The sequence below is a fragment of the Pogoniulus pusillus genome, chromosome 1 (genome assembly GCF_015220805.1).
Source record: "Pogoniulus pusillus isolate bPogPus1 chromosome 1, bPogPus1.pri, whole genome shotgun sequence".
Lineage (NCBI taxonomy): Eukaryota > Metazoa > Chordata > Aves > Piciformes > Lybiidae > Pogoniulus > Pogoniulus pusillus.
This window is the reverse complement of record NC_087264.1, coordinates 15,767,450-15,784,586: the sequence shown is the minus strand read 5'-3', so window position 1 is coordinate 15,784,586 and position 17,137 is coordinate 15,767,450. Positions and strand designations below refer to the sequence as shown.

General features: G+C 36.6%; 1 protein-coding gene across 2 annotated transcripts in view; it reads right to left on the bottom strand.

Moving 5' to 3' along the window:
* The window catches only part of ATG2B (autophagy related 2B), a 46,872-nt gene that overhangs the window by 19,517 nt on the left and 10,218 nt on the right, over positions 1 to 17,137 (bottom strand). Inside the window, exons 7-25 of one of the 2 annotated variants that reach the window (XM_064142034.1) lie at positions 15,750 to 15,850; positions 13,856 to 14,034; positions 13,142 to 13,296; positions 11,898 to 12,009; positions 11,471 to 11,732; positions 10,483 to 10,633; positions 9,867 to 9,959; positions 9,512 to 9,700; positions 8,238 to 8,511; positions 7,348 to 7,453; positions 6,603 to 6,795; positions 6,321 to 6,463; positions 5,074 to 5,231; positions 4,645 to 4,817; positions 4,212 to 4,362; positions 3,229 to 3,428; positions 2,340 to 2,420; positions 633 to 739; positions 268 to 360 (exon numbers count right to left, since the gene is read on the bottom strand). In XM_064142034.1, coding sequence (XP_063998104.1) covers positions 268 to 360; positions 633 to 739; positions 2,340 to 2,420; positions 3,229 to 3,428; positions 4,212 to 4,362; positions 4,645 to 4,817; positions 5,074 to 5,231; positions 6,321 to 6,463; positions 6,603 to 6,795; positions 7,348 to 7,453; positions 8,238 to 8,511; positions 9,512 to 9,700; positions 9,867 to 9,959; positions 10,483 to 10,633; positions 11,471 to 11,732; positions 11,898 to 12,009; positions 13,142 to 13,296; positions 13,856 to 14,034; positions 15,750 to 15,850 — 2,921 coding nt within the window. Of the gene's footprint in view, positions 1 to 267; positions 361 to 632; positions 740 to 2,339; positions 2,421 to 3,228; positions 3,429 to 4,211; positions 4,363 to 4,644; positions 4,818 to 5,073; positions 5,232 to 6,320; positions 6,464 to 6,602; positions 6,796 to 7,347; positions 7,454 to 8,237; positions 8,512 to 9,511; positions 9,701 to 9,866; positions 9,960 to 10,482; positions 10,634 to 11,470; positions 11,733 to 11,897; positions 12,010 to 13,141; positions 13,297 to 13,855; positions 14,035 to 15,749; positions 15,851 to 17,137 lie in introns of those variants that run through there. The other variant, XM_064142023.1, reaches the window with a different exon arrangement.

Sequence of the window (17,137 nt, the reverse complement as noted above, 5' to 3'; positions counted from 1 at the left end):
TTAAGGTGCTACTAATTAACAAAATAAACACAATTTCCTTTCAGCACCTCTTTCAACCATACTAGAAACTGAATTGCTAATTGTTAAAGAAAGGAATCCAACTTGTATTTAATTTAATAAACCAGAAGCATTACACATAAGTATATTTCAAAAGATACAAACTAGTGCGATCAATTACACAATACAAATGCTTCGAAGTCAAGAAAAGTAGATAGGCATTACATGTTTTATAGGAGCTCCCATGTTTCACAATCACTTAAATTATACCTGAGAGTAGAAGAAGATTTATCTACTGCAACATTGCTGGAAATGCTGAAAGTTTCAACAGTAAGTAGAGATCTGACCGGCAAAAATAAGGGCCTAACAACAAATAGGAAGAAGGAAACAAAAATTAATACTCTGCACTTATTCAGAAGTGCAATCCAAGTCCTACAGATTACATAGCTAGACCTTCCCAGGTATAGGCAAGTGCTTATCCTACTTCAAGTATCTTACAGTTTAAGGGATTTCTGTTAAGCACTTTTTTTCAAACAAGACTAAATGTTCCTTAAAGTACGCAAACTCAAACATTCCTAAAGAATAAATATATAGCTGTGGTGCTGCTCAATTATGTACACCAGCATTTTATTTACCTGTAATCAAGAGCACAACTCCACAGATGTACATGAAACGTTGTAATTGTAGCTGGAGGATTATATCCCAGAACAGGCTCATCAGAAATATTCAAAAAATATAAAATCTAAGAATTACAAGCACATGATTATAACACTTCAATATTTGTTCAATATACAGGCAACTATGCATTAGAAAAACAATCTGTTGCATGTACAACAACTGATTAGTAGAAGGAAAAGGGAGCGAACAATCTTAGGTATTTAAAGTTGTTCGATACAGAAAAGCATGAAATAGAAACTGGGAAAAAAATACAACATCCAAACTGTAGCCTCAAAGGTATGGAAAAGACCAAACCACAGATATTTAAGTGGCTCCTTGTACAATGCCGCACAATCTATTTTTAAAGCATTTCCTAGTCTCATTCATCTTTCTTTGCAGTTGTTGTTATAGCCTTAGCATTATCTTTGTTTGCTCCTCTTGTAACACTGTACATCGTTAAAGTTATCTTTACCTTCCAGGAAGGGTGGGGTCAGATGGACATGAAGCCTGCTCAAAATCAGAAACATGTGCAAGCGCTTTGCATAAACTGTTTTTCCTACGCATTACTCTGTGAAATAACCTACTGTCTTCCTTTGTACGAGTTGTCATGAGTCTCTCTCAAATCTATTATGCTAAAAATGTTCTTCTAATTTTTTTCCAAACCTGAAGTATACTAACACTGATAGCCTTCTAATTATTCCCCTTACCTACTTCTTTGGCCACTTTGCCTGCTCTCCCTTAAAAAAAAAAAAACAAAGATTCCCAAGTGCATTACAGGCAACGGAGCATGAGCAAAATTTCCCAGAGCAAATAAGTAACACACTGTAAAGCAGGCTATACAAACAGATAAGAATACCATGCTGACAAGAAAATACTGGCACAGCAGAGCCCAAAGCACTGACTTCTGCTCCATTCAGTATTAAAAAAAAATGCATATAAAAACAAACACACCACATGTACTGGAGGATAAACTTGAATGTCAGGGTTTACTAATACAGTATGGTGTAAAGTACATGCACATACAGGCAACTCTATTGCTGCTGCTTTAACGGCAATGTCCAATTTCATGCACATTTGCATGCAGCAGCTTCCAGACCAAGGCTCTCTAGCCCTGTCTGCTCTGCTATAGCCCTGCATCCATACACATCAGTACTACCCTTCTAATTCAGAAGGTTGTGTTACAAGCATTGACGTAAACTGCTGCTTACTACTTCCCCAAGGTCGTCTTCTCCATTAGTGCTATTCAAACAGCGTAACAAGAAACAGACAGGGGAGAAACAAAACTTGAGGAATGAAGTGAGCAGAAGGGAAACAAAAGAAACACAGAAATGCTTTCAGTGCTGCAAGAAGCCATGCTTGCTTGGTTTGAGGGTTTTATATCAAAGATTATCTAAGTATCACTGGACTAATGAGATTTTTCCATTTGAACATGTTGTGGGCAGAGATTTGGGATGATAAGAGGAATGGCAGCAAATGAATACACAAGTAAGACTTTAAGAGCAAGACTACCGTTTGTCCATGGTCTCAAAGACAGACAAGAAAAATAGTAAGACCTTCAAGAGCAAAGATAGCAAGACACTGACTAACAGAATGATTTTTCATCAAGGTTTAGTTTGATACTTAAAGCAGTTGTTAAAGCCAGACTGAAACTGAAGTTGTAGTTGAGAAAACTGTAGCAATCTGACCTGTTCATGCCAGCTTAAACCTGATGGCAGTACTCTGTGCTGTAGGGTGGCTCCCCTTAGTCCAACAGCAACCAGAAATTCCTGCACAATGAAGTTGCACAAGTTAGTTTACATGAAATACATGTAACTATTTGACATCAAGATTATGCAAGAGCTATTTCTTCTGCCCCCAGAACTTCCAACCATCTAGAAATGAAGACAGGACTAGGCCAGGATCAAACATTACAAAAAACTCTGCTTGCTACTTTTTGCAATAGGATAGTTTCTGGTAGCGATAGGAAAAAAAAGTTAGTTTTTCATTCGTTCTGGAATTCACAAGTAATTACTAGCAGCATCAACACACTGTAGCTCTTTCTTATATTCTTCAAATCAGAGTCAACTGAATCCCCATGACATTGTGCTGCTCTGCAGCTTCCTTATCTCTTGATAATTCAACCAAGCTGTTTGTCACCACTGCGCCAGCTAAGAGGTCACGTATTAGCCAAGCTAATGAATATCGCTGTCAAAGCCAAATGTGTCGCATTTCCCAGCATAACTCCAAATAGATAAGCAAAGATTGCCTATTAGATGGCAGTCCTAGTAACCTGTGCAGAAAGTTTTTAATTCTTTGTATCTGTTCCTGGCTGGTCTAGCACAAGATTAAAGCTCAATCAAAGGCAGGCAAGAAAAAGGTCAACTGGCCAAGAAATGCATTTGGTAAAGTGATGTGACCAGCAAAGTAAATCATGCCAGTACTTAAATTTTACAATCCAGCCAGAACATTCTAACAGAAATTTAGTTTGAGGATGAATTACATGGTTTCTTAACTTATAACCTTTTTAACTCCACATCTAGACGCTTTCATATAAACTGAGGTAGTTTAGAAAAGCACAACTTTAAAACCACAAACCTTTGTATTGCTTTCTATTTTATCTGATTGTATTTTGACTGCAACTGTCAGCATACTTGGACAATCCGCTCCTACACCATCTGAAGTGGTCCTACTAAGACCATCTTCTTCAGAAAAACAAATAGTAGGTTCTAACCAATGGGGACGTATTGTGCTGGGCAGTCGTACTTCAGAGGATGGGACAACTCCATCTACCGAACCTGCAAAGAGATTTCACATAGTTACCTTGTGCTTTAAAAACATTACCAATGAAAAGTTAAGGATAATACTTTTTATCTTTACTGTGTTTTAAATTATTTGAATTAGCCACATTAGCCATGCACACAACCTCCAAAAACTCTGAAGTGGAACATTACAGGTGATCCAATATTTCAGGCCATGGTTCTAGCTAAAGTCCTCAAATGTGACTATAGGCTTTGTTTTTACACTTGCCCCACAAAATGGCAAAGTTGAAGTGAAGGACAGAAACTCCTATGGGTTACATGAAAAGATGGAAACGCTTCTCCTTTTCATAAGACTGTGACAGACTAGCCTCAAAACATACATGAATTAAACCCTGCACTGAAAACTCAAATTTGACTGCTGCTGATTCAGAGAGGGGGGGGGATGTAGCCATATAAACTACACTGTCACCTTAAATTCTTCACCTGCTGCCTAGAATTAGCTACCTGGGAAATACACAGCAGATATCACTAACCTGTACCTTTTTAAATTACATCACCAATAAAATATAGGAAGTATGTATTCTCATAATAAAGAGCAAACTGTACAGATTAATCTGGCAGAGGGCCACAATATTCTTAAAAACCTGCAGTTGCCAAGGGAAGTTTGAACTAATCTGTAACTAAGTAAATACAGTTTACCACAAAGCTGTATGACTGTGGCATTTCGGAACATTTAGCTGTGAACTACATCTATTGTGCCTAATGATACACTACTGGGGGAAGCATTTCTCCTAAAAGCCATCTCAATCTCACCCTTACCTTGATGATATAAATTGAAGCTGCTAGAATGCAGACAAACATAGTGTCTGTCCTCAAAGCCTTCATATTTAGTCACACTGAAAAGCGAGCCACTGTTGAACTCAAACCAGAATTCACCGTATTTTCCTTCAAGTGTGTTTCCATCATCCTGCTGAAGCAAAAAAAAATTGTTTGCTACAGTTAGACAATCCAAACTAACATAACACTTGATAACAACATATTTTCATCGTTGCATTTCGTTATTCTCACGTAAACCAAAGTAAATACAATTACTGGAATACTGTGTTTCATTATTGTCTAGTTATAGTGTAACAGGATGAAGATTACAGAATTATTGTTTTAGACGCTCATTTCTTGCAAAAGCAGTACACACAGAATGAAGGGAATCTCAGTAAAAACAACAGAACAACTTCTTCCAGGTCCAGTGTCTCACCTTTACATCTGTGAATACTGACACTAGTCCATGGGTCACATTTAGCACAACAGATAGGAAACTTTGTGAGTTCTTATTCTGAGAGTCCAGCTTTTTCCTTCTGCGTGAACGATAGTTTGGATCAACAGTGGAATAATATTGTAGAGTTTCTTCCTCAGATCCACTCTCATCATCTAATACACACAATGAAAAATTACTAACTCTCTTGCTAGTACACATCAAGTCAATAACTCGCTTTTTTCCCTACCTGGAATATGATTCAGTTTCATACATCTTACACTTAAATAGTAATATCCTTTTTTTCCCCCTTGGGTTAAAAATAAATCTTTTCCTACAAGTTTGCAAATTCTTTTCGCTATCAGTTTAATCACTTCAGCCATTTATGACTTTGAATCACTACAGTCCTAAATGATTTAGTAAGTTTCTTACCATAATGAACTGCAGACTTAAACTGACTAAAGCTGTCTTTACTGAAAGTGTTGATGAGCTGGCTGGCCACAGATAGTCCAACACCGTAAGAAAGGTTTTCAAATGTTTCTACAGGAGATGGAGCTGTGGGTTCCCACAACAATAAATCATTGCTGATCCTAGGAAGAAATACATAATTTGTCATTATACAAAATATATGACTACATTGCCATTTAATATAGGCTCAGTCAAGTAATAATTCCTTTGCAGATTTCATATAATAGTTTTATAAACAAAGAAGAGAAAAAGTTCAAGAGTGCAAGAAAGAATAAAATATGAGTAAAACCAAGAAAGTAACATTTTTCCCTGTAAGCATGCCATGTATACATCAAAGGGCAAGACTTGGCAGTGACACAAAAGGCACTATTAGTAGGTGCCTATTAGCTAAGTAGGTTGTGGTGGGGGTGACAAAAGTCTATTTTGATCACATCTATTTTCAAGCAAAGTTGCAAGAAATACTAGTTCATTTTCAAATGAGTCTGTGTCTGTCAGGTTAAAGACATATACAACATGGTACAGAAGCACACTAACAATTACTGAATGAAAGGTTCATCTTGGCCACTTCGGAAGTGAAAAAGTGCTTCAGAAATAAAGAATTACCTATCAGAGGCTAAAATAGAGCATCATCTCTCTTCATGTAGCTAATCCATAGCATAATACCTATTTTTCAGTTGACTTAATTTAGTTGTATTTCTTGTTTTACAGAAACAGAATCAACTAAACTAACAGAAACAAATGCTGAACACACATTTGTAGTTGGTTTACATTTTTGTAAGCCTCCTGCTGCACTCTCTGATGTTTTAGACAGAATCACTGAATAAAGAGTAAAGAATAAAATTGAATGCAACAGTTTTAAAAGTACAATGATCTATTTCTAATGGAGAATTCAGAAAGATTAGTGCAAAATTAAACATTTCAAATAGAGATCCAAACAAAGTATTCACTGAAAGCAAAAGACTATTTAACTTTAACCTCTGTTTACAAAATCTGCCAAGCCTTTTTATCAGCTGACTGCTATGGAACCAATTGGATAAATCTCACAGTGGTGCCTCTGAGGTTAATTTGGAAAAATATTTATGTAGCATTTTATGGTCCTATAGAACTAGACAAATATATTTGTGCTACAGCTGTTCATACAATTGTTTTATCAACAAAGAATACAGAACGGAAAAGTCACAATAACCAAGCAAAACAATCATCATACTTGCCTATTGTAAAGTTTTTCATAAAAGCTTTTGTTTGGTAATGTTAAGTGTATGTTTGGTAACATGAGTTCCAGTACATAATGAGAATTGCTAATTGTTTTATCCTGAAATTCAGTCATTTCAACTATATCTCCTGGCATCACCATCTGAAAGAAAAAAAATAAAAATCCTTGACTTAAAACAAACAGATCAAAGCTAGAAATAAGAAGATGGATCAGCTACTGAGACCACATGAATTTTGTCTACTATAAGCAAAAAAGCAGTAATAAAACTAAATCGTAGTACCTCTTCATTTTCAAACATGACCCTACGAGAAGAAAAAGGAGAAGGCTCTGGTCTTCTAATATCACACACATCTTTCAAAGAATGAGCCCCTCCTTCTTCCTCTTCTTGAAAATTATTATCACATTCTTCCTCCTCAGCCTCTATTCTTTCCAGAATAGAGTGCACAGCCAGAGGGTTTATTTTCAATACGATCCTAAAAAAAAAAAAGTTATGGAACCATTAGGTACACACACTGACTTTTTTATTAGACAACATGTGCAATTAAAGTGGTAGCATTAAGAAAAACAGCAAAGTAGTAGGCACAAATTATTATGGCTTTATATGCTATGCTTGATATTGTTACAGCTTTATACCAGCTTATATTAATATTTAGAAGCAAAACTCAACTTTTTTTTTTGTGTTTTGTATGCAGTTTTGAATGTAGAAGTAGGAGAAAAGGTAGTGAAAAAAGAAAAACGGCTAAAAGTTTCAAGTCTCTAATCATTGTGGAACTTTCACTAAAATTTACTTGATCTATGCAAAAACTATTATATATTAAAATCATCTTGCATTATTAGAAATGCAGAGGGTTGTTTTGTTTTTTAACAAATTCTTTTCCTCTTTCCATAGCTACATGGTCTTTCCTTGCAAGTTATTTCAAAGCATTTACCACACAGGCAGTCTGCACTAAAAATGGACAAAATAACAGGACTTCAGAAAAACACAAACAACTTGTACTTAAAAAAAGAATCAGGCATTATTTTACCGGGGCCAGTCAAAATTGTCTGATGATGATGTTATATCTCCATCTATTCCACCAGACACTTGAAAAAATTTTATTGGTGCTTCTGCATTATCTTCTTCAAATGAACCTGAAGAGAAAAATGTTTTTAAAAAATTAACACAAGAATGACAACTAACTTCAGGTTGTCCAACTCTCAGGTTGGAGTCCAACAGACTAACTTGTCAACACTAAGTTAATTACACAAATTTTTGTCATCTTTTTCTCCCAAAGCTAAATATCAATTTTTAGAAATAAAAAATATTTTACAGTATCTTCTAGCTAGCAGCAGTTAGAAAACCAGGTGCATTCTAATGCATATATCTGCATTTACGTTACCTAGTAGCATTATATTATATCACAGCCTTGAGAAGTACTCAGAAGATAAACTGGCAGAGAAGGCAGCAAATACATTCAGCCTCTCAGATTTATTACTTTGAATGATAATCAAGTATAAAACTAGTAACAGTTTTTCAGTGATAGCTATTAAAGACATCATTCACTTAATTTCTAGACTAGGCTGGAGATTCCTAGCTTCCATAGCTATACCATCCCCGTACAAATCTATAAAACTTACTATAACATAATGATAGAGATCCCAGAGATACAGTAAACTGAAAAAAACCTGGTGTAACAGAAATTAGCAGAAATACTAGCTTAGATGTTGAAAACAAGAATGCAGGCACTACACCTACATACATTAGCCTCTCCTCCTAGTAGTATTTTGACTTACACTGATGGGCACGATGCTGCAGTAGAGATACACACTCCACAATTCAGATGGCAAAACATTCCTCGCATTAACCAATACAAGAAGACCTTTGTCTTACCTACGTATCAAAAAGAGTATTTGAATATAATGTTACAATTCTTACCAGTTAGCTCTTTAAAGGTAAGTTCTAATTTAACTTGTTCTGGAGTTGACCCTCCTACAAACTCAGTCTTAAATTCCATATCTGTAAATTCAAGATGAAGAATCTCCTTCTGAAGCGATTTTTTAAACCACGGTCCTCTTTCCTGATCTGAACGTAGGTCAGGTATTGGGAAGCGAACAGAGAGATTTAACGCTGGGGCAGTGACTTGAACTGAAATTCTGCAGTTTGCAGGAGTATGCGAATCATCCAGAAAAACTTCAGTAAATGCTTTATGCTACAAAATAAAAGAAAAGAAAACAATACTAATCTAAATTAGAGAAAACAGCACAACAGATTTCTATGGGGAAAGCTTTTGGTAATTGGTATCCAAGACCAAAAAACATTTTTTCATGTATCACACAAAATACACATATTAGGACCAACTACTGTTACTGTAAAGATATCTCCCTATTATTGGTGTTGTTAAGATGTTTCATTAGAAACTTAACTAAGTACTGGAAGACGTTACTAATAATTAAGAAAATGGCTTTGTATTTTTCTCTCTTAAATTAGAGAGTACCAAGCAATGCTCAGCTGCACTTAAGAAATGCCATGTCTCAGAGACTTACTGGATTTTAAAATGCTGCGGAGAAGCCAGGAACTCTTTTCAATAAGTCATGGCTTCCAGCTCCTGGCACTGGTCATTCAAAACCTCCCCAAGTGTAGCTTACTGCTGACATACAGCAATAAAATTACATAAAGTTATTTGTTGCTTCACAGAAAATCAGTTAATTGCATTAGTCCTTCCTTATGTATCTCAAGAAAAGCCTTCAGTTTAATGTTGTTGTGCTAAACATACTAATGCTTAAATTCTACTGACAAGCTGAACCAAGACACACAGCTCCAACTTCTTTTCACCCTCATCACTAGAATGTAATGCATATGTTCCCCATTCTTTCTATTAACTACCCCAAAAGAAGGGAGTAGGGCACAGCAGTGGCAGCTAAGTTTATTGTGTCACCTAAAGGTTTCAATACAGAAGTGGAATTGTCAGGAACAGTTTATATCAGGTGGAGAACATGATGGAACAGATGAAGTTAAGACTCCTCTGTTCTGCTCAGTTCTGCTTGCTTCACCAGCTGAAAACTTAAGTAGCTTGTGAAGTGGCTGCTATCAAGCATGCAATCATAGAGTCTAAAATGAGTATCTATTTCAGGCTTAGTGCCTTTTTGCCTTCCACCTGCAAAAAAAAAAAAAATCAGCAGGTTTATTAATCAATTTCACTTTTAACTTACCAGACTTATATGCTTGTTGTAAGAACCATACATGTGAGATGCCATCATTTCCACTGTAGTTAGTTTCTGTGGTTGAAGTAAGGAATTTAATCTGTCAACAATACTAATATCCAGCTCACAAAATACTGGACTTAACTTTATTTGTAGCTCTGCTTTCTGTGGAACAGAACTAAGTCTCCCTTGACTACCCTGAAAAGAAAGAGAAAAAGCACTAGAGATCTTAAAATCAACATAATGAAACAAATTATAAGAACTGAGACTTGAAGACTCTGTGTTCTAAGAAAAACATCTGTTAAAATTAAATTAGACATAGGCTATTACAAAGCAATGTGGTGGTTCTGATCTCCCACCTTACCTGAGGTCCTCTACAATCTGAATGCTTATAATGAAGCTGAAGGCATGGCATTGCATGAGAATCACTTCCTTCTTCAGAACGAAACGTCAGCAGCTTTAGAATAAAACAGAGTTTAAAGTATTTCACATATAAGGAGGACGAATTTGGCACAGGAAAAATATTTATGATATTTTACCTAGAACAGACAGTAGGTAACCCTACATTTAAGTCAGCAAACAGAACCCCAGTCCAACTGCTTACTGAATCCACTTATTCAGCCACTTTAATGGATATTCCTGACCACTAAAAGAGCTGCAAGAAAAATCATCACCCAAAGAAACCTTTGCATTACTTAACTCCATCAGTTAGTTTTAGAAAAACATTTACTTTAATTCCCACATTATGTTAAGTGCATGTAAAAGAAGTAAACTTGCAAAATCTGGATACTTGATGCTGTTCCTGTCACATATGACAGTAGTCTCTTTCACTATTTGAGCTTGCAATTAAAATAGAAGTTGCATCTTAAAACTGTAACATACCGTAAAAAAAAAATCCCAATGTTACAACAATTTTAAAATCCAGCATTCTCAGTTCCACAAATAACATTTCTATGGAATTCCCTGCACTTTTTACATACCTCTGTATAATGAGGCTGAACCAAATGAGAGTCAGTAGAGAAAAGGCATTCCAAGAACTCCATATCCCCAATGGATAAATCGGTACTAAAACTTCGAGAGGCAGTCCGTTGTCTTTGCTCATAAGACACTTTGATGCCAGTACCTATAAACCTGAATTATGGAAAGTATGAACTATGTAAACTAGCTTAAACCAATAAAAATTTAATCAATACACAAATACGCAGGAAAGGATCACTCAAATCCTTTTTAAAAAATAATTTGTAAAAAATAAAATCACTGTGATTTCTTCAAAAATAAGAACAAAATTAATTAGTAGCTTTAGAAGCAAAGACACTAGAGGTCACTTATGTTACACATTCAGCAATGGTCAGCATAGAAAAATTTATAAAGAACACTTTAGACGCCAAACCTACAGTGCAGTTCACATGAAGCTCTAACATCCTTACATAGACAATGTATTAAGTCAAAATTAAGCATGTAAAGATACACACAAACTTAAGTATTTTATATTGCACACTGTACTAACACAGTAAAAACTTTCAGAAAAAAGACAGCTGTTTTTCTGGGATATACCATCTACTGAAATACCATTCTGCACTAAGAAAACCCCTAAGGTCCTTCAAGCAAAAACCCCTATATTCTAATAATGATGGTCTTGTAAAATACAGCTATTTCCAATGAAATAATTTACCCAATCTTTCTTAACACTCTAGATTTCTGTGATGGAAACTGAACCTAATTGCACTTACTGTTGACAAGATATAGGTTGAATTTAAATGGTAATGCACTTAACTACCTTTTTTCAATTTAAGAAACTCAAAAACCATTCTTGTACAATAGACGTCAAAATTCAAGGCTATTTTGAAATTAGCAATAAAAGTAGAATGCAATATTTAAGTGACAATTCCTATGGAAATAAACTTACTTTACTAAGTTCACTTAAAATATATTTTTGTTAATTATACTTATTAATAAGCAAAGTTATACCTAAGGTGATCATGAGAACAAGCTTCAGCAAATACTTCTCGGAAGGACTGAAAATCTTCTGTTGAAAACTTAACTGGCTCAATCTTTTCTATTCGGGTAAAGAAATCCCGAGCCATTGGTGTCAATGGGTTAAGGTTCAGTGAACTTTCAGGTGGGGGCAAAGGGTCAATATGAAGTACAGACACTGAGAAAGTTCCAACTGCCAGTCTAAAAAGAAGCTCAGGTCTGGATTCATCCACAGAAACAGATCTGGATGGAATAGCTGAAATACAAAATTAAGTTCACATAATTTTTCAGCAATAACATAGCAATGATTTATAACATCATCTTTGTTTTGATTTTTCAATTCTTTTTACCAAGTTGCTGCAAAACAATTAATTTCCAGAATTATCTAGTGAGCAATATGAAAAGTAAGATTTTTCCTTACATGTCCTTCTTAAGGAAGTCTGGTGAACCATGTTGGATGTAAGTGTAGAACCTCTTGGAGGTTGTAACTCTTGCTTATTACGATCAAGAAAATCACCCCAAGTGGGTTGAAGCTACAACAAAAATATATATAACCCTAAATTTGACAAATAGATGTTAGACAGTAGATCAAATACAAATAATAAAGGAACAGAAAGAAAATACATGCATAAAACAGTCAACGGCATGGCATTTCAAAGCATATTACTGCTCATTTAAACAATGTAGATATACTTTCTAGTTCTATGACCATCCACATGTTTTTAAAGTTGAAATTTCTCCCTCCATAAATATACATGCTCTTATTTCTCTGTAAAAAGCAAAAATGTTCTCCAGGGCTTTCATTAAGAAAAAAAAAAATGAAGAGAGACAGCCCCACAGAGTGTTATGAGGATGACAGCGAGACTGGAACATCTCTCCCATGGGGAAAGACTAAGAGAACTGGAACTGTTCATAGTTTTGAGAAGAGTAGGCTTTAAGGGGATCTTATCAACATCTGTATCTGAGAGGTGGGCATCAAATTGAAGGTGATACTCTCTTTTTGGTGGTGCCTAGCAATAGGACAAGGAACAGCACACACAAACTAGAACACAGGAGGTTCCACCTAAATGCAAGGAGACACTTTTTTATGGTGAGGGTAATGGAGCGCTGGAACAGGGGGCCCAGAGAGGTTGTGCAGCCTCCTTTTCTGGAGACTTTCAAAACCCACCTGGATGGAGTATGCCCTAGGTGATTCTTCTTTGGCAGGGGGGCATGGACTCAATCTCTGGATGTCCCTTCCAACCCCTAACTTTCTCTGACTCCATGATAAAGCATGTAACTTTGGGAAAGATGGTGATATCACCAATACATTTTTTTTATGCTGACCGAGAAAAAAAATACTAAAAGGTACAAAATTGCTGTATTGTCATTGTCTATGTAGTCTATATAAAAATAAACTCAGGTGGCAGAGGTGCAGTTACTGAAAAGAAATCATAAAGTGCTCCCAGGCATTTGAAAACAAATACATTCTGTTTCCTGTCTTTATAGCAAAACAGATGAGAAACTTTCCAGTACAATTTCCATAGCAGAAAAGTAACACTACTAAACAGTTTCAGTTGTTCTAGAAGTCTGCAGTAGTTCTTGACATTGTAAAGAATATTTCTGCAACAGTTTCAGACAAAAGTGTTAATTTCAGAAATGTTTTAAATGTAATTAATACTATACCACTGTAGTGCTCAGTGGAGATCCTGCTGGTGTAGTTGTATATGTACTAGTTAAAGACAAGTCTAGATCCATGGTTGGAGGGTCTCCAAGGGGTGGAAGGGAAGAAAGGCTGTGAGACATGTCCATTTCAGCCATTGAGAAGAAAACTTCTTCTTCTAAAAGTCATAGACAGTAGTTAATTTTTAATGAAAAAAAAAACCACCAAAAACTTTAAACAGAAACATATTCCTAAGTTCAGAGATTACTTACAAAACAATGAAAAAAGTAATATCCAAACAGTTAAATGTTCCATTATCATATTCAAGTTGGTATGACTTCTACAAAGTTACACACTCCATTTGACAAATCAAAGTTTATGCTTTCATATTACAAGCAAACAAGGAAAAACTATTCAAATAAAAATGTACCAGGGCAATGTAGCTATAATTTATATTTAATGTACTCAATCACACATTCAAAAAGATGTTGTGCTGCTTGTGTATTTACCATGTTGCACAGTAACACAGAGACTACTGAATAGTTTTAATATTGAATCAAGTCTAGCATAATACCTAAACTCAATGTTAAAAGTTTTATTCAAAAGTATAATTAATAGTATGCAATTATTCTATGTCAGAGTTCTTGTGATAATTAAATTGGTAACATGGAAAATACTCTACGTATATATTCTTAGCAACAGGTTATTTACTAAGGTTCATCATCTTTTGTACTTGCCACGACTAGAAGGCGTTCTGGCACTCTCTGTCTCATAGAAGCTTTGTTCAGATGATGCTCCTGCAGATAAAGACTCTTTTCTTAAATAACGTTTCAACTCCATCTGAATCCGATACTCATCTTCCTGTTGCATTGGTCGGTTCTTCCTATCTTTATTTGACAATTCCATCCTACTCAGGCTCTCTAAAGTAACATAAAAAAAAATTAAAAATTACAAAAGTCCACTGTAATTTCCTTCCCAATACTCCAAAGAAAACTCAAGTATTAACCAGCTGTTGTGTATATACACTTTGGCCACAACAACCCCATGGAGAGATACAGGCTGGGGTCAGAGTGGCTGGAGAGCAGCCAAACAGAGAGGGATCTGGGGGTGCTGATTGATACCCGCCTGAACATGAGCCAGCAGTGTGCCCAGGTGGCCAAGAGAGCCAATGGCATCCTGGCCTGCATCAGGAATGGTGTGGTCAGCAGGAGCAGGGAAGTCATTCTGCCCCTGTACTCTGCACTGGTTAGACCACACCTTGAGTACTGTGTTCAGTTCTGGGCCCCCCCAGCTTAGGAAGAACATTGAGATGCTTGAGCGTGTCCAGAGAAGGGCGACGAGGCTGGTGAGAGGCCTTGAGCACAAGCCCTACAAGGAGAGGCTGAGGGAGCTGGGATTGTTTAGCCTGGAGGAGGCTCAGGGGTGACCTTATTGCTGTCTACAACTACCTGAGGAGTGGTTGTGGCCAGGGGGAGGTTGCTCTCTTCTCTCAGGTGGCCAGCACCAGAACGAGAGGACACAGCCTCAAGCTGCGCCAGGGGAAATTTAGGCTTGAGGTGAGGAGAAAGTTCTTCACTGAGAGAGTCATTGGACACTGGAATGGGCTGCCCGGGGAGGTGGTGGAGTCACCGTCCCTGGAGCTGTTCTAGGCAAGACTGGACGTGGCACTTGGTGCCATGGTCTAGCCTTGAGCTCTGTGGTAAAGGGTTGGACTTGATGATCTATGAGGTCTCTTCCAACCTTGATAATACTGTGATACGCATGTGTGTATACATACACACAGACATCCATTGCTTATCGGATATGTGTATGAGTTCATTTTGTTGTTTTGAAGGTTTTACTTAGCTGAAACAGATCACTTTCTCCCTAGTATTCATTATTTTCAAGTCTGAAGAAAATACTTTAAGGTTATATATGCAAACATGTTCACACATAATATCAGCACATTTTTCTCAGTCAGCTTTAAGGTTTTGTATTAATGCATTATTAAAATATCAGATTTGAAGATGATACACATGGGAAATGACATAACGCTTTTCCAGTTACCAAAACAAATGAACAAGTTCATTGATATCATTACAAGGATATTAATCATCTACACAGAATATGACACTTTTTTTCAAAAAAATTAACTTTCTATCCTAATACGAAGTGCTGTTACCTTAGGTGGAAGGGGTGAGGAACAAACTAAAACACTCCCACCCTGTTACAGCAGTAGCAGAAAAAACTGCTGTTAACTGCTCAGCAAATATACACAAATAAACTCAACTACTGTCTATTCTAAGTTTTCTGGGCCTCTCATGAAACAGAAGCAATAAGAATCAAAATTGTTCTGGCCTCCTGATTTTCTCTATATACCACCTCCACATCTCTTGTCTTATTATACAGTCAGTTGTCAAGCCTTATTTGTAGACCAGATTTTCTTTACTAGCACATACAATTTGCAACTCAAGTCAATAAATTGGTCATAGTCCTACTCATACAGTCTACAGAACATTTTGCAAATATCAGATAGGATTTAATAATGATCAACCACCACTTTTTTTTTCCCCATTGAGGAAACTTGTTTTATCTTGCAAAGTTTACTTCTCTTCCATTGTAATACATATATAACATCTATGGAACATTCACTTGCCTGGTCCAGCAATAGCTGCTACCATGTCCAGTAGAAGATGCACTTGCCTTGGTGACAGAAATAGATGTACAGAGTCTATTTGTCCATCTACATCCAACTAAAAAAAAACAACACAACACTTAAGGAAGTCTTCCTCATAAGTTTGAGTCAACTATTTTTAATAGATGTTGGTGCTGTAAAGGATACAGTTACTCCAGCAGTATCTTCATCTCCCAAAACAACTAGAAATTTAATTGTGTATTGCTCCCAGGATGTGGCAGCATAAATACCAAGTGTGTGACAATATTATGTACCAACTATAAAATACCAATAGCAGCAAAAACTGTACAAGTTTACATCTAGACTTCTCTTTCGTCATAAAGAGTTAGATATTTACATAAGTCTAAATGGTTTAAGACAGTGTATAAAGTCACATTTTCAGAGCAGCTCAAGTTAAAACTATCTCAAGGAGTTGTATAGATTTATTTTTCAGTTCTAGAATCCTGCACTACCCAATATTGGTTTGTTCATGATCATTACTCATTGTGTTGAATGGAGGTGACAAAATGGTGGATGTAGGATATGCTGCAGGGTCTGCCCCATACTGGGCAGAGCTCATTCTACAAATGAGCCCATCAGCAAAGCTGGTGATGCCTTTGTGGAAATACATTTATTGTGGATACCCAAGTCAGAGAAGGAAAGAAAAAACATGCTTCAGGTGCCAGAGCAAATATTCCCCTGCAAACTGTGGAAGAGATTACACTACGTCAGAAACCTCACTGTAGCACATAGAAGATGCCACTCTACAGCAGGCAGGTGTACTATGAAGGAAGCTGTAGCCTGTGGAGAGCCCACACAACAGCTGGGTCTCCTGCCAGGAACTGCTCTTCATGGAGGACCCATCTGACAGCAGGTTTATGCTGTAGCCCAGGGAGATACTTTATGAGGGATAGAAATCTGAGGAATTCACTGAAATAAAAAAAAAGCGAGAGGAGAAAGGAGAAGCAGAGAGTAACTGTTACAAACAGGCTGCAACTCCTCAATTCCATCCTTCCCCCCACTCAAGGTAATGTGCAGGTAGAAGAGTTCAGAATGACAGTTGAGCAAGGGAACTAAAACACACGATGGGGAATTATTTTAATTTGTTTCTCAACATCCACCTCCATTCTTCATTGGCAATAAATTCAATTAATTTTCCCCATGTGCCCATGACAGTAACTGCTAAGTGGTCTCCCTGTCTTTATCTCAAAGTATGAGTGTTTTCATCACATTCTCTCCCCCGTCCTGTTGAAGAGTGCAGCTGACAGCAGCAGCGAGTGTGTATGACAGCCTGCCAAAGTCACACACCACACTCACACGGAAAAAAAAAAATAAACTCCACCAAAGATATAAATGCATTCCACTG